We start from the raw sequence: 25,672 nt of genomic DNA on the forward strand, positions 1-25,672 counted from the left end.
CCAGCACCACTTATTGAAGAGGCTGTCATTTCTCCACTGTGTATTTTTGCCTCCTTTGTCATAGACTAGGTGACCACAGGCACGTGGATTTATCTCTGGGCTTTCTATCCTGTTCCATTGATCTATATTTCTGTTTTTGTGCCAGTACTATACTGCCTTGATTACTGTAGCTTTGTAGTATAGTCTGAAGTCTGGGAGCCTGATTCCTCCAGCTCCATTTTTCTTTCTCAAGATTGTTTTGGCTATTCAGGGTCTTTTGTTTCCATACAAATTGTAAAAACTTTTTGTTCTAGTTCTGTGAAAAATGCCGTTGGTAATTTGATAGGTATTGCTTTGAATCTATAGATTGTTTGGATAGAACAGTTATTTTCAAAATATTGATTCTTCCAGGGCTTCCCCAGTGGTGCAGTGGTTGAGAGTCTGCCTGCCGGTGCAGGGGACACGGGTTTGATCCCTGGTCCGGGGGGGGGGGGGGTCCCACGTGCCGCGGGGCGGCTGGGCCCGTGTGCCACAACTACTGAGCCTGCACTCTAGAGCTTGCAAGCCACAACTGCTGTGCCCGCGCACCACAACTACTGAGGCTGCATGCCACGACTGCTGGGGCCCGCGTGCCTAGAGCCTGTGCTCCGCAGCAGGAGGAGCCACGGTGGTGGGAGGCCCGCGCACTGCAACCAGAGAAAGCCCACGTGCAGCAAAAAAGACCCGGCGCAGCCAAAAATGAATAAATTAAATAATTTAAAAATATATATATATTGATTCTTCCAATCCAAGAACATGGTATATCTCTCCATCTGTTTGTGTTGTCTTTGATTTCTTTCATCAGTATCTTACAGTTTTCTGCGTACAGGTCTTTTGCCCCCTTAGTTAAGGTTTATTCCTTGGTATTTTATTCTTTTTGTTGCGATGGTAAATGGGAGTGTTTCCTTAATTTCTTTCTCTGATCTTTCGTTGTTAGTACATAGGAATGCAAGAGATTTCTGTGTATTAATTTTGTATCATGCAACTTTACTAAATTAATTGATTAGCTCTAGTAGTTTTCTGGTGGCATCTTTAGGACTTTTCTATGTATAGTATCATGTCATCTGCAGTGAGTTTTACTTCTTCATTTCCAATTTGGATTCCTTTTATTTCATTTTCTCCTCTGATTGCTATGGCTAGGACTTCCAAAACTACGTTGGATAATACTGGCAAGAGTGGACACCCTTGTCTTGTTCCTGATCTTAGAGGAAATGCTTTGAGTTTTTCCATCATTGAGAATGATGTTTGCTGTGGGTTTGTCATATATGGCCTTTATTATGTTGAGGTAGGTTCCCTCTATGCCCACTTTCTGGAGAGTTTTTATCATAAATGGGTGTTGAATTTTGTCAAAAGCTTTTTCTGCATCTATTGAGATGATCATATGGTTTTTATTCTTCAATTTGTTAATATGGTGTATCACATTGATTGATTTGCGTATATTGAAGAATCCTTGCATCCCTGGGATAAATCCCACTTGATCATGGTGTATGATCCTTTTAATGTGTTGTTGGATTTGGTTTGCTAGTATTTTGTTGAGGATTTTTGCATCTATGCTCATCAGTGATATTGGCCTGTAGTTTTCCCTTTTGTGACATCTTTGGTTTTGGTATCAGGGTGATGGTGGCCTCATAGAATGAGTTTGGGAGTGTTCCTTCCTCTGCAATTTTTTGGAAGAGTTTGAGAAGGACAGGTGTTAGCTCTTCTCTAAATGTTTGATAGAATTCACCTGTGAAGCCATCTGGTCCTGGACTTTTTTTTTTGGGCTGCATTGGGTCTTCGTTGCTGCGCGAGGGCCTTCTTCTAGTTGCGGCGAGTGGGGGCTACTCTTTGTTGCGGTGCGCAGGCTTCTCATTCTGGTGGCTTCTCTTGTTGTGGACACGGGCTCTAGGCGCGTGGGCTTCAGTAGTTGTGGCACACAGGCTCAGTAGTTGTGGCTCACAGGCTCTAGAGCGCAGGTTCAGTAGTTGTGGCGCACGGGCTTAGTTGCTCCAAGCCATGTAGGATCTTCCCAGACCAGGTCTCAAACCCGTGTCCTCTGTACTGGCAGGCGGATTCTTAACCACTGCGCCCCCAGGGAAGTCCCAGTGTGCCCATTACTTCTTAAATACTGTCCTTAGGGAGGCTGGCAAAATACACAGGTCATCGTTTCAGCCCTGATGGAGCTTACAATCAAGTAAACATAAGCTATACAACAGACATGGGATGGCCGAATAGATTTGCTTGTTTGGTAATATCTGGAAGAGACTGAATAGACTGATATATATGATGGCTGGGACACAGAAGCATTCGAAGGCTAAATTAAGCAGGACAGGCAGGCATGAATGGAATTTATAGTGCTAGTTTTATAAGAACCATCCTCAAACAAATTGAAATGTCTGATGAAAGAACAACACTCAAATGCACACTTGGGTAGAACTACAAGAGGTACATCTTTGGAGTATGGATCCTAGGTGCCTCCTGTGTCTCTGTAAAAAATACAGTCACCAAAGAGTCACAGAATCGGGAGTGGAAAACATCTTAGATGTCACGTGTCCGCCCTCACCTGACATGAATACAACTGACCCTTAAACAACTGGGTTTGAATTGCATGGGTCCACTTAGAGGGCCTTTTTTTTTCCAATAGTAAATACTACAGTACTGCATAATCCCCAGTTGAATCCGCAGACGTGGAACTGCAGATACAGAAGAACTGTGGGCATGAGGAACCACAGGTACAGAGGACCGCAGGTACCCAGGACTGACTGACTATAAGTTACATGTGGATTTTCAACTGTGCAGACGGTTGATGCCCCTAACCCCCAAGTTGCTCCAGGGTCAACTTTACATCCCTTCTACATCTGGCTAACTGAGATGGTATCTCTGGACACATGGCACTGAAGTGAGGGATGAATCTAGCCTACTTTTGGGATTGACTCAAGCTCTGGGAGTAAAAGGGCCATGGAAATGACATCCTTTCCCTCTGTTCCAAGCAGAGACCAATGCCACAGTTTCCACTCAATCCGTCCCTTTTTGTTGTAGTTTGCCCAGTACAGGCCCTCCCATAGGGAGGTCACTAAAAGAAAGAGCAAAAGGAAAAAAAGTAGAAGAGGAGGAAATATGTGCCAGAGTCAGAGCACAGCAAGCTGACCTACAACTCTATTATCATCCATACCCCAACTGGTTTCTTCCCCCTTCTTTTTAACTATGACTACTTATGGGTACCCCAACATAATATAAACTCTCTCTTTTCTTTAATATTTTACACATGTATATATTTATTATATGACTAAAATTTTTCCAACGCTGCTAGTGAAGATTATGAGCATTTTAAATATGAGAAAAAAAATGAGTCTCACCCAGGGTCACATAGGTAATACACAGAAGAGACAATGCTGTACTCTAGGCCTCCAGGTTTCAAATTCAATGTTCTGTCCCTACACCACAATTTACTAATTTATAATGCACTCCTTTAATAAGAAGCATAAAAGACCAAAAAAGGCTGAGTTGAATTAATCAAGAGAGTGGGTTAGTACTTAGAAATCAGTAAATTTCCAAATAAATACTTAGCAAAGACAATAGCTTTTTCTTAACAATATGGAAGCTAGAAAGTTTCATTTTAATATAAAACCAAGACAAACAATTTTGCTTATCAATGCAAAACTACAACTGGCAATCTCCTTGGAGGGCCATTAACATTAACTATCTTACACCCACTTTTTAGCATACAGTGATTGATTTAATCTAATCACAATTATGCAGGAAATTTTATGAAAACAAAATGAAATGTAAAAAACTGACAAGGACTGAACTATTATGATGACTACGTCTATATTCCGACTACTTTCACTCAATCTGTGACCCTGGATAAGTCACTAACCCATTCTCCTTGGTTTCTTAGTCTAGAAACTATTACAATTATAAATTTGCAATATGTAGCTTACAAGGAAATTTTGAGAAACAATATGCCTGAAATAGACTCGAAAAAGCTTTTAATTCCTCAGCATAAAATTCTTTTAAAAATAAAATATTTCAAAATAGTAAGTAAAGCAACTAATAGAATTTTAAGAAGCATTAGGACAAGTTCACAAGGAAAAGGAAAAACCTACTGTTATCAACATAGTTTGTATTTACTGAAAAATTATATTATGACTTTCTCTTATAAAGGATTTAGATAAGCTAAACCTCATTCTGTTTAAGATACCTATTAAGATAATCTAATCTAAATCCTATCCTAACCCTATTTATCTAGCAAGGTAAAAGTGATGCTTTTCCTTAGAGAAAAATGAACTCTTCCCAATATTCATGTTCAAGATATTTTTCTCAAAGAAAAAATACACCCTCGAAACCATACAAGGAAATACTGCTTTAAAAATGAGTTAGAAAATGCTTAATGTACAGATGTTTGGAGGCAGGTGGGACCATGTAGTCAAATAACTGCAAAACATTTTAAATCCCACCCCCTACTAAGTCATCAATCTAACAGTTAAAATAAGACCCTCCAGGGAGCAGATTTCCCATTTCAACACTTAAGGTCACGGCCTGCTTTCTACCTCTCTTCTTTTTTTGCCACTTGTCACACTAGAATGGAAGGCAGGAAGGCAGCTTGTGTAATTGGCCCATTTCCAGGCTAGGAGCAAATCTTATGATAAATTAAGTGGAGAGAAAGCTGGCAGCATACACTTCTCAAGTTCACTGCTTTCGTGAAGCTGTTCTCATACAAAAGTTATTTGAAAATCACATTGAGTCTAAAGCTAACCTGCATTCTGCCCTTGATATTTCCTTAGATATCTTTTTCTTCTAATTTTAGAAAGTCTGAGAGAAATATAATGTCATGTGAACACTTTCTCACATCCAACTTTAGTTTAGATTGTTTCATTAGTCCCACTATTTCACCACAGAAATGCATTTTAAAAGCTTTTAGATAAGAAACTTTGGGGGCTGCTACCCTTTAAAACAAGGAAGACAAATGCAGAACAAACACCTTACTGTTGATGTGGACCTCTGGTTAAACTAAAACTCAGAGGACAAAATGACCGAATGGAATATATGAATTTTAAAAAAAGGAAAAAGAGAGAGTGCATAGAAGTTTGAAGAAATGGTATATGCTATTCTTCTGCCTTCAATGAGCGATTTAATAGGAAGCCACAAATACGCTCCTGAGAATCTCTGCGATGACTGTTAGCTGGCCTGAATTTTCACAAGGTAACACGATTGAGACAGATGATATGACAGAGCAGAAGCCTACTTAAAAAGTCCTTGAATACATGTGCTTTTGGTGGGTCCAGGGTACTTCTGTGGCAGTTGTTTACAATCCTGTTACTCAACACTGGCAGACTCTACCAAGTAAAATGCTTTACACACCTTATAAAAGCTACTTTAATAAAGCTGCGACTGACATGGAGAGCACTAGAAGAAATACGGCTATGTGGATTCTCCCCTGACATAAAAGACATATTAAAAGTATCATAAGATACCAGGAGACTTGTAAAACAATGTTCACAGCAGCTCTATTCAAAACAAGGTTCATCAACAGTGGAAGAGACAAACTGTGGTGTCCTCATACCTAGAATACTCTACAGAGTATGTGCTGTCCAATAAGGTAGCCACTAACCATGTGGCTACTGAACACTTGCAATGTGGCTAGAGTTTGATGTGAGATGTGCTGTGAGTGTAAAACAGACACCAGATTTTCAAAGACTTAATATGGAAAAGAAGTGAAATATATCAATATTTTTGTTGAATTGATATTCATGAATGTTGGGATGATATGAATATGTTGAATTGATTTTTAGATATATTGAGATAAATAAAACATTATTAACATTAATTTTACTTGCTTCTTTTTAAGTGAAGCTAATAAGATATTTTAACTTATACATGTGGTTCACACTGTACTTCTATTGGTATTTCTAGTGCTGCTTTAGAGCAATGAAAATGAATGAACTAAAGGTACATGAAACAATATGAGTAAATCATATAAACATGATTTTGAATGAAAGAAGTCACATACATAACGCTTAAAATCAGATAAGACTAAACCAGTGTTTAGTGATGTTAACGTTAAAACACAAAGCACCAAAGAAGTGATTACCATAAAAAATCAGGCAAGGGTTACCATGGGAAACAGAAAGGAGCCTGTGACTGACTGGAAGGGGACATGTGGAACCCGCCGAAGTGCCGAGAGCCATCTATTTCTTGGCCTGGATGTTGGTTCACTTTGTTAATCTACACATACATATTTTATGTACTTTTCTGTGCTATATCTCACAATTTTAAAAGTTTTTAAGAAATGATCTCAAACTGCTTTCCTTAAACATTTATATTTGCTACATCAAGTAAGGACTTTGAAGAAAACCTAAAAGGATAGGGGTGAGTGACTGACTGGTCCCATATTTCAACTATATGTTGACAGTTGATACATGTGTTTACAAATAAGTGAGGTAACAAGTTCAGTGTATAAAAGACTTAAAAGAAACCCTTTTTGAGATTTCTTACACACAATAATAGTCATATCCTAAACTCTCTCTATATAAATTCTCATCTTTTTCTAAGAATAAGTTACTTTCTTAATATGAGGCATCATATCAGAAACCTACTGCCTTGGAAAATAAATTTTTTAAGAAAATGAAAAATATTCTGAATATGCGCAAGTCAGTTTACTGACAACAGCTGACAAAGGTGAATTTGTGTTTACTATAACTGATATCTAGTATTTGATGAAATTTTACAAAACATAAACATATAAGAGCCAAGCTTTAACAAATGAGAGATTTTTCTGAGCAGAAAAGACTTGGTATCTAGTAGAAGGTACAAAACACTTCAAAAGAAATGTTTTAGGATGCAAAACTAAATTTAAACCTTCAGCTACCTAAGAGCAATGTTGATGATCTAATTCATATTTAATTCATTTTCAGGCAAAAGAATTAAATTTATAAATGAAAAATAATCCAGAGAAGCAGTCTATAGGATGAGTATCTATACTCACCATGAACTTGGTTGATTTCTGAATTCTGGGAAAGAATTTCATCTGCCAATTTTTGAGCAGTTGGCAAAACTTCTGTGTGGTGCACTGTGATCAAATACTGTACAAACTTTTGTAGTTGGTCTCTATTCATTTGAAAGAGAGTCTCTGAAATGGGAAGATGCAATTTGACCTGATCTGGCTTGCGGATGCGGTATAAAGACAGTGCCACAACATGGGCACAATAAAATATGTCCTTGTTTCCACAGCTGCAGGTCACTGAGGTAATCTTGCAACGATCAAAGCTGATGGCCACGTTGCAAACAGTTTCTGGCTCCGATTGTATTGCAGGTTCTGTCACTGTGCCACTCAAGTGGAAACCTATGTGAAAGAAGGGGAGGAGAGAGTTCAGTTTCTGCATTCAGATGCTACAAAATATTTTAATTTTTTGAAATGCGTAGTGCTTGACAGCTGCAAGAAAAAAATATGACAGCTTTTATTTTCAAGTAAAAACATTCAGGCCACTCCAACCTCCCTCTCCCTGCACCTTACAAGTAAAAAATAAATGCTATTTAACAGACATGCTGAAGTAGTTCATTACACAGCCATATGAAAACACTTACTGCAGTATACCACCATCACACCTATATATATGTATATTAATACACCACATCATACCTATAACTAGATCACAGCTTACCTAGAGTAAGCCATCATTACTCTGTTCTAAATCTGTGTGTGGTATATACCTGACCAAGAGCCCCTAGATCTGTAGTTTTCTCCCCCACCATTCCACCCTTTTTTAAACAACTTTTTAAAATAGAGTAGGCCAGCTCAGCTTTCTTCTCAACAAACTCCTCCCTTCCTTCCACCTTTATTCCAGGCAGCCCCAATACTGCAACGTCTCTGAGCAGTACGTGCTGGGGGAACTGCAAAGCCCACCAAATCGCACGCATACCATAGCTGAAGTAGCTCACAATGACTATTTTCTCTCCTATCATACAGAGAAAATCTGGTACAGAGGTAGGCTGTTAAACATGCTCACATGCACACATGGGTGCGCAAAATCACCAAGTGGCAAGGGGCCTTAGAGGCCTTGTAGCCTCAACTTAGAACCACACAGGAACCCTCCACAACCTCCCTGACCAATGGCACTTGGCCGCTGCTTCGAAGGATCCAGAAATGAGACACTCAACCCGCACAGGCAGCAACGGCTCCTTGGATAGCTCTAGCCACAGCTCACCGCCAATGAAAACTGCCTCTCGCTGCCGCTGCCACCAGTCAGTCAGTCTTGTCCGGTTTGGCCAGGGCATACATCCCCCTCACTCCTTTTCCCTAAATATGGGGAAGCTTACCCTGAATTTTTTTTGGCACACCATTCAGTTCCATCTACCCTCTCTGAAAGCCACATGCAGAGGCCAGTGATAAACATTAAGGGGAAACCTCCAGGCCACAGACTTACCTCAGGATTAAGTACCTGACAGAAACTTGAATGTTAGAAATGTAATGAAGCCTCTGACTCAGCCTTCCACTATCTATGCTACTTGAATAAAATTTATCTAGCAGGCCACTATTTCTCCAGGTTCCCCCTTCATTCACAAAGAGAAGGATCTTTTCACCACGTGGGAACTCTGGAAAGATGCTGCACACGGAGCTGCAGAGATGTGACATGAAAAGGACAGACAGATGATGCCTAGAGTTCACATGTGGGGCATCTGAACCCTACTTACTATCTCTTTCAAGAGAGGGGTTCCTTTAGGCCAGGGCGTTGGGAGAAACATTATTCAACTTACGAGAAATCTTTCAGAGTAATGTAACTTAATCTTGATAATTCATATTCAGCAACACAGTGGAAAGAGAAAAGTGTTGTCATATTTTTTTTACCAGATTATCAATTTAAGAAATGCGTTTCCAAAAATCAAGTCACTATTATTGCTTCACAATGAGGAATTTTGATAACCGTTAATACGGTAACCTCTGGTTTTCTTCCACAGAGATTATCCCTGTTTTCAAATGGATATTCCAGTCTCCTCCTCTATCTCTTTTGGTCAAGAAATTTTTTTGGAAAACCGCAATTAAAGAAAGGATACATAGCAAATATAATCATATTTTTTAAAAATTTTAATGTATTTTCTCATGAGAAAAAAAAAATCACATAAAAAGTAAACACCCAGGAAAATTTCAGAAATGAAGAATAATAAGAGCAGTCTTGTCTTCTTATATACCAGTGCACTAAAAGCTTACAATAATTAAAAGTCTATGGGACAGGCACAGATTAAGACAAGAAAAAGATCAATGGATCATAAATAAGTCCAGAAAGTTTCCAAGTATATTCTGTATACTTAGTGCAAAGGTTCTCTGTTTTCTACCTGTCACATATATATGTGTACAAAAGAAACTAGTTGTCACTATAGGAAGATAGTTATCATAAACTAACCATTTATAAAATCAATCTCTCCCAGCTTAACACTATTTTATTTCTCCTTATCCACCAAGTCAACATCTTTGTCTCTCCACAAAAGTGATACTGAAGAACTCCCATCACAGGCAAAGCCAAGACAACTGAGAATCCGAAAGAGTTAGACTAGTTAGTATTTAAATAGTCTGCAAGGCTATAGTGTAAGAGGTGCTTCAAAAGAGACTGATTTAACTATCAAAGAAGAGGCCCTTCTTAAATAGACATTTCTCTAAAGAAGACATACAGATGGCCAGGAGGCACATAAAAAGATGCTCAACATCACTAATTATTAGAGAAATGCAAATCAAAACTACAATGAGGTTATCACCTCACAAATCACCTCAAAATGGCCATCATCAAAAACTCTATAAACAATAAATGCTGAAGAGGGTGCGGAGAAAAGGGAACCCTCTTGCACTGTTGGTGGGAATGTAAATTGATACAACCACTATGGAGAACAATATGGAGGTTCCTTAAAAAACTAAAAATAGAACTACCATATGACCCAGCAATCCCACTCCTGGGCATACACCCTGAGAAAACCATAATTCAAAAAGACACATGTACCCCAATGTTCACTGCAGCACTACAATAGCCAGGACATGGAAGAAACCTAAATGTCCATCAACAGAGTAATGGATAAAGAAGATGTGGTACATATATACAATGGAATATTATTCAGCCATAAAAAGGAACGAAATTGGGTCATTTGTAGAGACCTGGATGGGCCTAGAGAGTGTCATACAGAATGAAGTAAGCCAGAAAGAGAAAAACAAATGTTGTATATTAATGCATATATGTGGAATCTAGAAAAATGGTACAGATGGTCTTATTTGCAAAGCAGAAACAGAGACACAGACGTGGAGAACAAAGGTATGGATACCAAGGGGGAAGGGGGCAGTGGGATGAATTGGGAGATGGGGATTGACATATATACACTATTGATAGTACGTATAAAATAGATAGCTAACGAGAACCTACTGTATAGCACAGGGGAACTCTACTCAGTGCTCTGCAGTGACCTAAATGGGAAGGAAATCCAAAAAAGAGGGGATATATGTATACGTATAGCTGATTCACTTTGCTGTACAGCAGAAACTAACACAGCATTGTAAAGCAGCTATACTCCAATAAAAATTTTTTTAAAAAAGAGAGACCCTTAGCAAAACCAACGAAGCCCTCAAATAGTTTTGCAAAACAGTTTTCTTCATTCATGTGAGTTGTACAAGTCAGAAGTAAAGTATAGTGAATCCTGATATCGTACAATTATGCTGGGGGAAAACCCCACCTACTATCCAATTATATTATGTTGAATATTTACCACTCATAAAATTTTTTAAAAAGCAAACTATAAAATATTGTGACTTCCAAAACAAATTAACTCAAGAGATGTGTGAGGGCACAAATAAACACATTCATGTCTTATAAAAGTACACTTCATTAATGTAATATCATCAAGATTAAGGCATTTCATGAATGTTCATTTTCCAAGTAATTCTAGATTATCTTTCAAGTACCCAAACTCCTTTCAAAATGCCAACTATTTTTGTTGGAAATATTTCTAAATGTAAGTTCTACCTTGCCACCCTAATCAGCTGACCATTCAGGGTATTACCAAGTGAATGGGACAGCATTCCCTGTAAGAGACAACTGCAGGTGGCAGTATTTTTTAAGCGGGTTCTTGTTTTTTCTCTACTATCAGCTATCACAATGACTCCCCTCCTATACTGCTATCCTTTTTCATAGAAAATTCTTTGCCCTCAGGTCAGCTGCACCTCTAATTTGACTAGATTTGTGGCAACTATTTAACACTCAGAGGTCTATTTGCGGTTTTTCCCTCCTTACTTTTAGGTTGGGATGGCTGATGTTGCTAGAGGTAAGAGGCTTTACTTTAGATACAAGAAAATTACATACACACAGAGGGGACAGCAGGTACACTAGTTTTGAAGACAATGCAATACTGAGTCAACATGTAGGAGGTTCCATCACGCCTCTCTTCAGGGTTGTGTGGTCGTGTATTTCGGCCTCTCCAATTTGAGGAAACTTTGAAATTCCACCAACTCACTCTCTCTGGGTCCTTAATCATACCATAGCACCCACAGGAGAAGCAAGGAGAATATTCCTCCCTCAAAGATAACTAGAGATGTCACTATAGACATTCTTCCCCCTTCCTCCGCACCCCTCAATGGTCTTATCCTTTAGGTACTGCGTGACTTGAAACAAAAAGTAATGTCCTTGAGAATGGATTTTGCCTTTCTGGAGTTCTGACAATCCCAGATGACCAGCAGCTTTGGGATTGTAAATGCAAAAATCTCCTTCTAGGACAGTCAGCTGTTCTATATGACAGAACTGAGGACGCAGAAAGGGGTAATCCTGCGCTCTGTGGTAAACCATGGATAATTAACTGTTTTATTTTCAAAGAACTAAAACTGAAGAAACTACATGAATCTTTTTTTAATAAATACATTTGACTTTACAAAATATAATCTGTCAAAGATAGTTAATTCCATAAGAGCAAACCTCACAAGGCAGTCCAATCGTTTTGTCGTCACACCACCACAGCACCCAATATAATGTTAGTATTCACATTATCAATCTGCAGGAACTAAAGAAAAACAAAGCAGAAACCAAGGCTCAAGTGTTGTATAGGCCTTGGTGACAGACTTTGATTCGGATCAGGTTCTGTCCATTTAAATGCTGTGTGATCTGGGCATATTGTTTAACCTTTCTGATACTTGCTGTATTTTGTGCAAAATGTGGCTAGAAATACCTCCTAGGATTGTTTTGGGGATTAAACTGAAATAACATATGTAAAGCACCTGGCACGTAGTAAAAGTGCTCATTAAATTTTATTTCCCTTTCCTTCCCTTCCCAGCTGGACAAATAGGGGGGAGGGGTGCTGGAAACATTCCCTTTATCCATAACACTTTTTTTTCCTCTATGGCTGCTGGAATCTTGGGGGGAAGGAGGAATCTCATTCTTGAAGTAGCTTGGAAAATAAATGCGAAAGAGTGTTACTTTCATACAGAGAGAACTAGAAAATGTTAGGGGAGAGTTGTTTTTTTTTTTTTTTTTTTTTATGGCTGTTTTGGGTCTTCGTTTCTGTGCGAGGGCTTTCTCTAGTTGCGGCAAGTGGGGGCCACTCTTCATCGTGGTGCGTGGGCCTCTCACTATCGCGGCCTCTCTTGTTGCGGAGCACAGGCTCCAGACGCGCAGGCTCAGTAATTGTGGCTCACAGGCCCAGTTGCTCCGTGGCATGTGGGATCTTCCCAGACCAGGGCTCGAACCCATGTCCCCTGCACTGGCAGGCAGATTCTCAACCACTGTGCCACCAGGGAAGCCCGGGGAGAGATTTTTTTAAGTAACCATAGATACTTCAAAAATATTATAATGCAATGATTCTCAAAGCATAGTCCAGGGATACCCATAGCTCCCCGAGAGGCTTTCAAAACTTTTTCATTTTTTGCACTTGGACCTTACGGTAGGTCAGTAGTTTATAAGACTTAGCAGGGAAACACTGAAGGGGCAAATTTCTCACATATGAACTACACAACTGAATCGTCTACATTAATTTCACATTAACGAGAATTAAGGTTTCTAGAAAGTAAATATTAAATTCTTCACTGATATTCTAAAAACAAGCTTTCCTTGAAAGCTGATTTTCCATATCTAAGGTTAGATTTTAGTTGCATTTTAAAGGTGACAAGGAGACCCATGATATCAGACTGGAGAGACAACTGTTTTAAAATACACAAAGAATTTCTAAAGCTTGGCCACTTTGTGCATATATGTATATGTACTCAGTTAACTGAAAAATGCTAACAAACTGAAAACATTAGAAATTGTCTAAGCTAAAATAAACTGGTAGACATGAAATAAATACACACTAAAAATTACTGCTTTCAGGGCACATTCTTTTCAGAAAAATATGCACCCCGTGCATGAGGTGCTCAAGTAACATATTTTTTGTTGAAAAAGAATTTAACAGAAGCACTGGTGTAGTACTTACACAAATACATCTTTCACCCTTTTCCTAAATAAAAAGAACCCCCGGGGGAAATTAAAGGCAGAAACCAAAGCAATGCAATGTTATGGCTGAAAGGATGGCAAGGGTTGTAAGAGGTTTCTTTTAAGTTTTTAAAGCTAAGTCTAAAAATGCAGAAGTGTTAACCACTCTCATAACAAAGTATTCATTGGTTTGCTAAACCCAGTGCATTGGCTAAATGTATAGTAACTAATACCTGATTATGTGTCCCTGGTAAAATATATGAGTTAATCATTGCCCCACAAAACCCAACTTTTACCTTTCTTAACTCTGAGAACTGCACACAATCCAACATGCCATGCTGCAATTATCAATTTTAAAAACAAAAAGTTTTAATTCAAATCAAGCATAATTTCCAGATCAGCAGTACAAACACATTAAGGGACCAAGACAGAGGCAATAAACTCAACTCAAAACCAACTTGTCTAAAATATGATATTCTTTCTTCAACTACGTAATTTTCTCAAAGGGATATCCTAAATTAAAGAGACTGCATCCTGTGAGCTGGCTAATTAAATCCTCTAGCCCTGATTTCTAACACTAAGCTTAAACAGCTTATGGAAAGACATTAGGAGATTTTGCCGGCAATCACTAATGAAGTGGTTTCCGTCTTTCAGAAAAATTATTTTTTAAAGGAAAAGCTTTGTTTTGAAGTCCACCTTTAAAATGCCTATTTGGACTAGAATTGCTCCTACACTTCATTAATATTTGAGAGAAAGACAATGGCAAATTAATGCAAAGACCAGACTGTAAACCACAGCACACCATATAAACAACATAAAAATTTACGGAGCATGCACTGGATGGGCCCAATCAAGAGTTCCCAGAGGCACTCTGTTCAGTATTGGTTTTGTTTCCTCGTTAATGTAGATCCTCACAACACTTCATACAAGGACCCGTATGATCAGAATAACTGTGTTAGATATGAATGGCATTACATAGTTATTTAATATTATTCCTGAAAAAAAAAAGACACTTATCCACTAATTTAGCCATCTGTAATGAGCACCTAGAAGAAGGTGCGTTTAAGGAGACTGTGTTGGATTTAAAAAAAAAAAAAGAAAAAGAAAATCACAACTCTGTGTCATCCCCAATCTTGAAGTACATAAGCACCCCCCCCCATTACTGTCAAGTAATTTTCCAAAATGTATTTCTGTATTTTAACGTGCATACTTGAGGGAAACAACCATTGCCCAGCCCCAGATTCTGGGTGGGCAGCCGGGGGAGGAGGGGTGATAAACAAATTAGGTAGAATTTGAGTTATGTGCACAACTATAAAGCCACAAAGTGCTTAGGAATTTAAATTATCTGCCCCAATTTTTAAATTCCACTTTCTCTAATGCCAACCTTCTCTAATACAAGCAAAGCAGCTCCAGACTTCCACCTTTCCTGAAGACCAGATCAGCCAGGCTTCCTTGCCCCATCGGTATAGCCCCCAATGCCGCCCCTACAATTCAGTGCTCCCTCCTCGTCCCCTCCCTCACTTGGCCTCTCACCTGGATGCCCAACCTCTAAAGTGCAGATTAAGTTTATTAGAGCCCTTTGGTGTTCAACTCCGAGCACCTCTACACACCTGTGTCTTACTTCCCCTAAGGGGGAAGGGGACAGAAGATCCTTTTACTTGTTTATTTCCTGTTGTTGCTTACAGCAAAACAACCTTTAGAAATGCTTGGCTATTTGCTTTAGGAGCTGAGGTGAAGGACAAACTCTGGAAACTAAGTCTGTTTACCAGAGCCAAGAGGTAAGGAGAAAAGTGTGCTCAGACCCCAGAAGGGAGAATGCAGGCCTCGGTAGCCAAACTCCTCCACCCACACCCTGGAACTCCGGCTTGACCCCTCAACTTTAAATTAAAGCCTCTTTCTAAGCGTTCACGTCTCGCTTATACCGAGTTAAGCTCGAAGCAGAGGGCTGTGACATCATCTGAGACAGCAGAGTTCTGTGGCACCCTTGTCACAGAGGACTATCCTGGAGGAAACACTCAAGAAGCATTTGTTAGGTGAAAGAACGCACAAACCCTCTTACTCTCTTGGTAGGTAGAACATATAGTTCCGTGCGTCTCAAACTGGAATGTGCATCAGGATTCCTGGGCCCCACCCCGCCATCCCAGGTGACGCTGTGACTGCTGGTCCAGGGTCGCCGACCTAAGATGATTAGAATTCAGCCTAAACTAGGCTTTTCTAGTAAAAATACATTTAAGTAAATACAGTAAACATAATAGTAAGGAATATGTAATTTGTCATATAAAAAATGTATACACTTTCTTGCTTATCATGGAACCTAAATGCTCCCAATTCCAAGAAGTCAGGTATGAGACATTAAACTGGTCTGAGCGTTAAGAAAGAAAAATAAATGAAATAAATCTTTATTAACAAAAATGTATTACTATCATAATTGTTAATAATTATAGCTATACCATCCTATTTGAAGTGAAACCTTCATTAAAAATCTAAATTAAAATATAAAAATTTTAAAATGATCAGAGTATTTACTTTTACAAAGATTGTTTTACAATGTCCCATGGGATTCCTCATAATTGAAGGTTCTTTGTGTATTCAAAACAATCCAATTAATGGAAAAAAATTACTGGCAACTATTTTAGTAACACGTTTTTTGCCTAAGGCAAAATGTACCCTATATGAGAAAGTCAGAGGCAACAGAATATGCAGGATAACACAAAGTGAGGCAGAATTTTAGAAAGAATTAGAACCTTCTAAAATAAGATCTGTTTTGTTAAATAACCTTAAGCAAGTAACAGCCTCAATTTTCTCATCTAAAAAAGGATTAATAATACCCATCTTGTAGCACTGCTGTAAGAACTGACAAGGTATATAAACCACCACAAGGATTCCTTCTACAGAATGCCTGCTATCATCATTATTGTAATAGAAATGTCACATGCTCTTGGAAGCACAGCATTTCCAACACATGCACTAAAACCCTAGTCCGTTAGCGTGAGTGCACATGCTGCTTGAAATGTCAAGCTCCCAGGAGCATGCCAGCATTTCTATTACAATAATGGACAAGGGTTTGCTGTTGTTGCGGTAATTCTATACTAATATATTCATATTTCCAAATTAATGGAACTGCTATGATTTTTAAAAATTTGTTCCCATTTTACATAGCGCAGTCTTAAAATGTGAGTTGACTCCAAACGGAAGAGAAAAGCAGGGGACTGAGAAGACTTAATTTTGTCTCAAATAACTTCTAGTTTCCCTAAGTGAAACTATATATGTATAAACTGAATCACTTTGCTGTATACCTGAAACACAACATTGTAAATCAACTATACTTCAATAAAAAAAAAACTATTATCAAAAAATATAAACAAACAAACAAGTCTTTAATAAGAAAAAAAGAACAGCAAGGTAGATGAACTGATACTTTGGCTAAGAGGTACATGTTTTTCTTAAATACACAGTGATAAAAGAGAAGCAAAGAGACTGGTTCAAAATGTGGATGAAACATACTAAGACATTCCCACCCATGTCTCAGAGCAGTGTGATTACAGATGAATGTTTATTTAACTTGTTTTAGTTGATGTAGGGGTAGTGTTTTTTCTAAGATTTCTACAACAAACAAATTACTTCGAAGAAAAAAAAGTGTTTTGGCTAAAATTGAAAAAGTGCTTATTAAAGTCTTCCCAAGTAAAGAATTTGCTACATAAATGATGTCCAGCACACATTCTGGGAGCCTGGCAATAACCACACACCAAGTTTAAACACTAAGGGACATCAATGCCCTCAATGCAGTTCTGCCTACTTACTGGCCCAGCCTACTTTGGCAACAGTACACTCCCAGGCTCTCCTTAACCCATGGATGCTCAGCCCTCTTTTGGCTCAGCCATACTCCACAGAATATGTATTACAGCACTCAGTATGACAGGGCAGAGAAAGACTGGGCTCCTGGTTCTAATTTCAGCCATTATCTAATGTTAGCCTCTTGGGCAAGTTACTTATTAATATCTATTTCTTCTTCCCTCTTCTTTCCTCATGTATCAAATAAAGGAAATAGATTTTTTTTTTAAAAAGCGTGTAGGTAGGCAGGAGTAATGGAGAGCTACCCATGACAAGATGAAGGATGGTAGTTACCACAATCACTCACACAAGACCTTTGACCTGCCCTGGCTGCTACAGAATTGAATCAATGGTCACCTCAAAGGACTCGGAAGCTATGGCTCAGGGAAGGGGAGAGAAAAAGGACAGACACTGCTATAGGTGCAGTCACATATATGTAACTGGCATGTGGGGAGAATTTTTTAAAGTTTTGAAATTCAATACGAAAGCGAGTAAACATTTAATTTTTATCTACATAATTTTCAGCCATCTGTCTATAACTGAGATTCTTAAGGCATACCTTTTTGTTATTTTTCATATCTAAAACCTAAATCTAATCTTTAAAGTCTCAGATTGCACAAATATAGGTGAAGTTTATTACACAGAACGTATAAAACACAAAATAATATAAAAACATAAAAGAAAGCCCATTAAAAATGAAATGAAAGGATTGAATCATATCGTCTGCCCTGCCTTCACCACCTAAATAGCTGCATTCTTTCCCTACTATCCATTAAGTATTATGAAATATTAAATATTATGAACAACCACTTCCCTAATCCCTTAACTTGGTTAACAGGTGATATACAAGTCTCTGTGGGAAGCATCCATGAACACAAGGGTTTCAGTTCTGAGAAGTCACTGGATTACTGGGCAACTGATAGCTAAGAAGTCAAATCAGAGGTGGATTCCAGAAATAAAAAACAGAAACAATACAAACCTTCATTTCCCGAATTGTGTTCTATGTATGTTAACAGGTATTTATCGGGGTGTCCTATGAGAGGAGGACTGATAAGACCCTGGGAGCACTTATAAGTACCTAGAACAGTGCCTGGCATGTGACACATGCTCAATATTTACTGAGAAAATGAACGAATGAATGAAAAAGTAAAAATTTTATTTAGTAGAGAGGTTAAATAAAATCTGAATACTCTACCAAATTGCTCTAGCATGAATTTGAAGCTACAAGATAGAAAAGTCTGAAAACAAATTATCTATGTGCCTTACCTAGGAAGCATATGTGCAGGAGTAGTAAGAATTAAACTTTTATTGTAGATAATAACCCTGTTTACGTGTGACTTCTTTAAAATCTCACAAAAGTACCACTAATAATAAATATACACTACTTCAAAAAGCAATTTGGTTTTATTTATTTCTTCTGAAAGCAAAGTACATAAATGCACAGACATATTCCATTTTAGCCTAGAAGAGCATTTTTTTTAACATCTTTATTGGAGTATAATTGCTTTACAGCGGTGTGTTAGTTTATGCTTTATAACAAAGTGAATCAGTTATACATATACATATGTCTCCATATCTCTTCCCTCTTGCGTCTCCCTCCCTCCCACCCCTCTAGGTGGTCACAAAGCACTGAGCTGATCTCCCTGTGCTATGCGGCTGCTTCCCACTAGATATCTATTTTACATTTGGTACTGTATATATGTCCATGCCACCCTCTCACTTTGTCCCAGCTTACCCTTCCCCCTCCCCGTATTCTCAAGTCCATTCTCTAGTAGGTCTGAGTCTTTATTCCCATCTTGCCCCTAGGTTCTTCATGACCATTTTTTTTTTTTTTAGATTCCATATATATGTGTTAGCATACGGTATTTGTTTTTCTCTTTCTGACTTACTTCCCTCTGTATGACAGACTCTAGATCCATCCACCTCACTACAAATAACTCAATTTCGTTTCTTTTTATGACTGAGTAATATTCCATTGTATATATGTGCCACATCTTCTTTATCCTTTCATCTGTTGATGGACACTTAGGTTGCTTCCATGTCCTGGCTATTGTAAATAGAGCTGCAATGAACATTGTGGTACATGACTCTTTTTGAATTATGGTTTTCTCAGGTTATATGCCCAGTAGTGGGATTGCTGGGTTGTATGGTAGTTCTATTTTTAGTTTTTGAAGGAACCTCCATACTGTTCTCCATAGTGGCTGTATCAATTTACATTCCCACCAACAGTGCAAGAGGGTTCTCTTTTCTCCACACCCTCTCCAGCATTTATTGTTTGTAGATTTTTTGATGATGGCCATTCTGACTGGTGTGAGATGAGATCTCATTGTAGTTTTGATTTGCTTTCCTCTAATGATTAATGATGTTAGCATTCTTTCATGTGTTTGTTGGCAATCCATATATCTTCTTTGGAGAAATGTCTATTTAGGTCTTCTGCCCATTTTTGGATTGGGTTGTTTGTTTTTTTGATATTGAGCTGCATGAGCTGCTTGTAAATTTTGGAGATTAATCCTTTGTCAGTTGCTTCATTTGCAAATATTTTCTCTCATTCTGAGGGTTGTCTTCTCGTCTTGTTTATGGTTTCCTTTGCTGTGCAAAAGCTTTTAAGTTTCATTAGGTCCCATTTGTTTATTTTTGTTTTTATTTACATTTCTCTAGGAGGTGGGTCAAAAAGGATCTTGCTGTGATTTATGTCATAGAGTGTTCTGCCTATGTTTTCCTCTAAGAGTTTGATAGTGTCTGGCCTTACATTTAGGTCTTTAACCCATTTTGAGTTTATTTTTGTGTATGGTGTTAGAGAGTGTTCTAATTTCATTCTTTTACATGTAGCTGTCCAGTTTTCCCAGCACCACTTATTGAAGAGGCTGTCATTTCTCCACTGTATATTCTTGCCTCCTTTGTCAAAGATAAGGTGACCATATGTGCGTGGGTTTACCTCTGGGCTTTCTATCCTGTTCCATTGATCTATATTTCTGTTTCTGTGCCAGTACCATACTGTCTTAATTACTGTAGCTTTGTAGTATAGTCTGAAGTCAGGGCGCCTGATTCCTCCAGCTCTGTTTTTCTTTCTAGAAGAGCATTTCTGTTGGATGTGGTGATGGTAACATTACAGAAAATAATCAGAAAAATGCAGGTATTGACTCAGGGCTCTAACCACAATTTTCCTTTCAATATCAAGTAATCATTAAAGCTGTTTACAAATAATGATGATCTGATGTTACCAAACTTCAGGATTTTAAAAAATATTTTGAATAATTTAAAATAGATAACTTCCAGGCCAAATTTGGGACTACTGTTCATTTTAAACAAGAAATATAAACCCGAACAGCTTCAGATATGAAAGAGTGCTAATTAAGTAGCAATTACGTATACAATGGCTTAGCCTGTGTTGCAGAATCAAAATAATGTGCCTGAGGCTTGTCAGAATAATGGAATGAGAACTGACCTGGGAGAGAGACTTGGGTTTTAATCCCAGCTCTGCTACTAACAAGCTGTTTGACCTTGAGTCTGTGGCTTTATTTTCATATCTGCAAAAGGAGGCTAAAGGACTATGTCAGTGGTCCCTTACTTTTTTTTTTTTTTTTTTTTGAGGAGAGGGAGCAGGGGGTGGGCACAGATCTCTTGACAAGCTAAAGAAGAGCAATAAACGCTCCCCCCAAAATATGCACAAAATTATGCAGAATATTTCATAGTTCAGCATCTGTTACCTATTCACTTATTTAAAATCTTATAGATCTCCCTATACTCCAACACCTTCGATTCTAAACAAGTCAAAGGCAACCAAAATATATATACTCACATTCAAAATACATGATGAAAACCCAGACTTTGGCTCAAAGTATTTCTTTCTTTGGTTTATAATGAACTTTCAAGGGCTTTTTAAAAAAGAATTTAATGTTTTTAAAAAGTATATTCAGTTTATTTCTAAGATGTTTACAGGCAACTGGAATACCTATCCAAGTACTCACCTATTTGGAGGCAAGCATACTTATCTAAGTTCAAGAGACTATATTATCCATTCTTGAGAATAGGGGATTTATAGCCCACATAATACTAAGCATCAAATGATGAAACAACAGTAACTCTATAACAGGTTTATAATGGAAATTAAAGGAGGATAAATGATGATAAATAACTGGCATCATGTATAGGACCCAATGACTGATTACTACTCTGTTTCATCATAAAACTAACATACATATTAAATGCAGATAAAAATACAATAATTCAACAACATAAAAGACCAATCAAAAGATATGTGGTCAACTTCTTTAATCAATCAGAATTATTATGTTTTAAAAAGCTACTTTAATTGCCTAAAACATAAATATTATAGTCAAGGAAAATTCCACAGTTTAAAGCAAAAAAATAAAACTTGAGAAATGAACTATGTGGCTAGTTTTCAGGCTTTGGAATTTTGAGGAAAAAAGCATATGGCCATACATTATAAATCAAGCACATTAGCTTAACAAATGTTTCATATTATACTAATTTCTCTGGCTGAGTATGAACCCCACTACTTGTGACTGTAATAAAGTTGCCTCTTTTCTTTTACTTAGAAGAGTAGTCAGAAATTGGAAAAGGCCTCATCTCCAATAGAAAGTTATTTTTCCCTGCTTCAGAAAACCTATAAATGTTAGGACTGTACAACATGGTAGAGGGAGAGGAGCAAAGATGAGATGAGTGACAGCTACCACAGTATCTTCTACTGGTCTAACTCGTCCTTCTCTTTCATTTCTCTCCCTCTCCTAACATTTGTTCCTTCAAATTCTTACCACACTTTCCCCCTTTACTAAACGCAATTGTACTTTGACTCACTCCCTTATCCTTCACTCCACTATCAAAATTACCTTTCTATACACATGCACAGCAAGAGGGAATTCATTAGAAAAGGCTAAGAGAATCTCTTCTGTGGCAGCTATATTCTCCAGCAACTCCGAACTCTACCCAGACCATTTATAAACTAACTGGGGACATCTGCAGTTATTCTGAGCCAAGAATAAAGTTTTTTATTTGGGGGACAGCTTGACAGGTCTACTAGAAACACAAGTCTAAGTTTATTAAGTTTTTTAAAAAAATATATCAAAATTCAGCATTTTATTAAACAAGAAGGTAAAAAAATCTAGGCAAGCCAAAGAAATATTAGCCTTAAAATAATTTCTAAAAAAGCTAAGGAATTCCACTTCATTCTCTTTGATGATCCTTCCTCAAACATATTTTGTTTCTCTCTAAATAAATATATGAAAATTAGAGTTACACATTCTTTTTGAAAAGGCCTCTGATGTATCAAATCTTTCTACAAAACTGAATTTTCCTGGTATAACAATGACAGCCATACTAATGACATAATTTTTAAGGGGGAAAATCAGAAGTGAAAGGTTGATACCCTAAGGGAACACTAAGCTGGTATTAATCAGATTAAATGAAGAGCTGATTTCATGATCATGACTTTACTAAAACAGTAGCGCTGTATGCTCAAAAAATTTGGCTCTTAGTAATTCTTTTTGTTTTTAAAGATTTATTTATTATTCATTTATTTATTTTATTTTTGGCTGCGTTGGGTCTTAGTTGTGGCACGCGGGACCTTCATTGAGGTGTGTGGGCTCTTTGTTGCGGCGCGTGGGTTTTCTCTTCTCTAGTTGTGGCATGCAGGCTCCAGGGAGCGAGGGCTCTGCAGTTGAGGCATGTGGGTTCCAGAGCACGTGGGCTCTGCAGTTTGCAGCACGCAGGCTCTCTAGTTGAGGCACGCAAGCTCAGTAGTTGTGGCACATGGGATCTTAGTTCCCTGACCAAGGATCGAACCCACGTCCCCTGCATTGTAAGGCGGATTCTTTACCACTGGACCACCAGGGAAGTCCCACCTCTTAGTAATTCTTAAGAACAAAAGGTTTAGCCTGAAAAACTGAGGGAAGATTTATTCCTGGAAGGAGCATGTTCACTTCAACAGGTTGATGAAAATCTTTCAAAAAATGTATCAACATTTTAACTTTCTAAACAGTATCAAAAAAATCTAATTTAACACTCGCTTGATGACTCAAGGTTATCATGATGAACATTTACTGCATTATGTCCTCCCAGCAATGCCCTCAACAGCATTACTCGGCCAGGTTATTGGCCTTTCGGCTAAAGAGCTTCTGCACTGCCCTGATGGCCGAGTACTGGTCTGCTCTTTCTCTCTCCTTCCTTGCAGAAGTCAAATGCCCCCTTCTCATGTTGACATTTTGACTAATAGCTGCATCCCCTCTAGTTCTTCTAAAATGTTGGCTTACATCTTTCTAGGACTTTGGAAACTAGATAACCACCATTTTTAGAGCTGTGTAAAAATAATACTAAACGAGGTCTGAGCACAGGCCTCAGGTTTTCTTCTATGAGTTCAGTGCTTACACTTGAGTCTGGGGATACTGGTGGATTTAGCTTGGCAGTTTCAAGGGCTCTTCTTTTGTCCTTGATTCATTGTTCTCAATTATATCCCAGAGAGAAAGTAATAATTAGAGAAAAATGAATAAACTACTTTTCAAGTTTTCCACAAAAGTGCCATGAACTTGAAAAGGTAAATTCTAAAATTACTTCTCATTACTAGAAATATGTGATGTGGTAACATGTCTGATTAATCACTTCTACCAATATTTTTTTTTAAACTTTTTTTGGGGTTTTTTTTTTTTTAATTTATGGTTCTGTTGGGTCTTCGTTTCTGTGCGAGGGCTTTCTCTAGTTGTGGCAAGCGGGGGCCGCTCTTCATCGCGGTGCGCGGGCCTCTCACTATCGCGGCCTCTCTTGTTGCGGAGCACAGGCTCTAGACGCACAGGCTCAGTAATTGTGGCTCACGGGCCCAGTTGCTCCGTGGCATGTGGGATCTTCCCAGACCAGGGCTCGAACCCATGTCCCCTGCATTGGCAGGCAGATTCTCAACCACTGCGCCACCAGGAAAGCCCACTTCTACCAATATTAATAAGAAAGGGTTAACTTTTCTACCTGTCACCATATGAATCTCACTTTTCCCTCACACATAAAAAAAAAACTTTTAGGATAAACATATCTAACATAAGAAATCTAACATAAGAAGGCTCTATGTTTTTTCAAGAAGAACACTATTTTAAAAAACAAGACACGCCCAGATCTTGGTTTCTAAATACCAATAAAAGAAACCAAAGCTTCTGGGAAAAAATGGCTGATTCTAGGGTTGGGATGAAGAAAATACTGATGCCAGAAAGAAAGTGCTTAAAAAAAATTGAGGGAACTGTCCCATCCTGAAAGAGTCCCCAATGGCCAGGATGCAACTATCTGAGCAGCAAAATAACATTAGTATTGGATTATAACTCAAAGAATAAAATAAATATCTGAGTCCATACTGATAAAAATTATTGAATGAATAAATAAATAAATGAAGAAGAAGGGACACATCTTCCTTATAGAAGAATTCCAATTAAAAAATGTAGAGAGGATGAGAGAAATAAAAATCATCATTAGAACGCCACAGTAATATTTGCTGCAGGCCAAGATATACTGATGAATGATAAAATTAGTGGGTAAAGCTTTAAAGAGAAACAGAATATTTGCATAGTCTCAAAGAATCTCCCCTCCAGATATGTAACTTAAATTCTCTGATGCTCCTCCCTCCAGTAGGTGGAGCTTAATTCTCCTCCCCTTGAGGATGGACTGGACTTTAGTAACTCCCATCTAATGAAAAGTAAAAAACAGCAGCTTTATAGCAGAGAAACCTGTCACTTAAGCAAGTGATCACGGTTAGCATAACCAACTGCAAGTCGAGTTGATATCAGGTACCCCCTGAAATGATGCAATGAGAAGTGAACATTACTATTTCTGTGATATTCTTGCAAAAAATGCACAACCTCAATCTAATCATGAGAAAAGCATCAGACAACTCAAATTAAGGGACATTCTACAAAAATACCTGCCCAGTATTCTTCAAAAGTGTCAAGGTCATAAAAGACAAAGAAAAACCACTAAACTGTCACAAATTAGAAGAGACTAGGAAACATAATGACCAAATACAATATGATATCCTGGACTGGATGCTCAAAAACGACATTAGGAGAAACGCTGGGGAAATCTGAATAAAGCCTGTAGTTAATAGTACTGGACCAATGTTAATTTCTTTAGTTCTGATACACGGTTGTATAAGATGTCAACATTAGGGGAGGCTGGGTACAGGGCTTATGAAAACTCTCTGTACGTCTTTCAACTTTTCTATAAATCTGAAATTATTTCAAAATTAAAAGTTTTTTAAAAAGAATCTGATATGGTTACTAGTTACTTAGTATGGTTACTTAGACCTTAGCAAACAGGTCACCAATATCTAAGCCACAAAGATCCTTTGGGCTGCTTTAAGGTAAATTTCTAATGTTTCAATTTAAAGATTAAGAGGATATTTCATAGCAAGAGAAAGGGTAGGAGGA

The 25,672-nt window shown here is 38.0% G+C and overlaps 1 protein-coding gene across 1 annotated transcript in view; it reads right to left on the reverse strand.

The window, feature by feature from the left end:
• The window catches only part of ZSWIM6 (zinc finger SWIM-type containing 6), a 198,842-nt gene that overhangs the window by 69,040 nt on the left and 104,130 nt on the right, over positions 1-25,672 (reverse strand). Inside the window, exon 2 of the mRNA XM_082457102.1 lies at positions 6,983-7,339. Coding sequence (XP_082313228.1) covers positions 6,983-7,339 — 357 coding nt within the window. The remainder of the gene's footprint in view (positions 1-6,982; positions 7,340-25,672) is intronic.

Source organism: Balaenoptera physalus, assembly GCF_965194825.1.
Source record: "Balaenoptera physalus genome assembly, chromosome: 3".
NCBI lineage: Eukaryota > Metazoa > Chordata > Mammalia > Artiodactyla > Balaenopteridae > Balaenoptera > Balaenoptera physalus.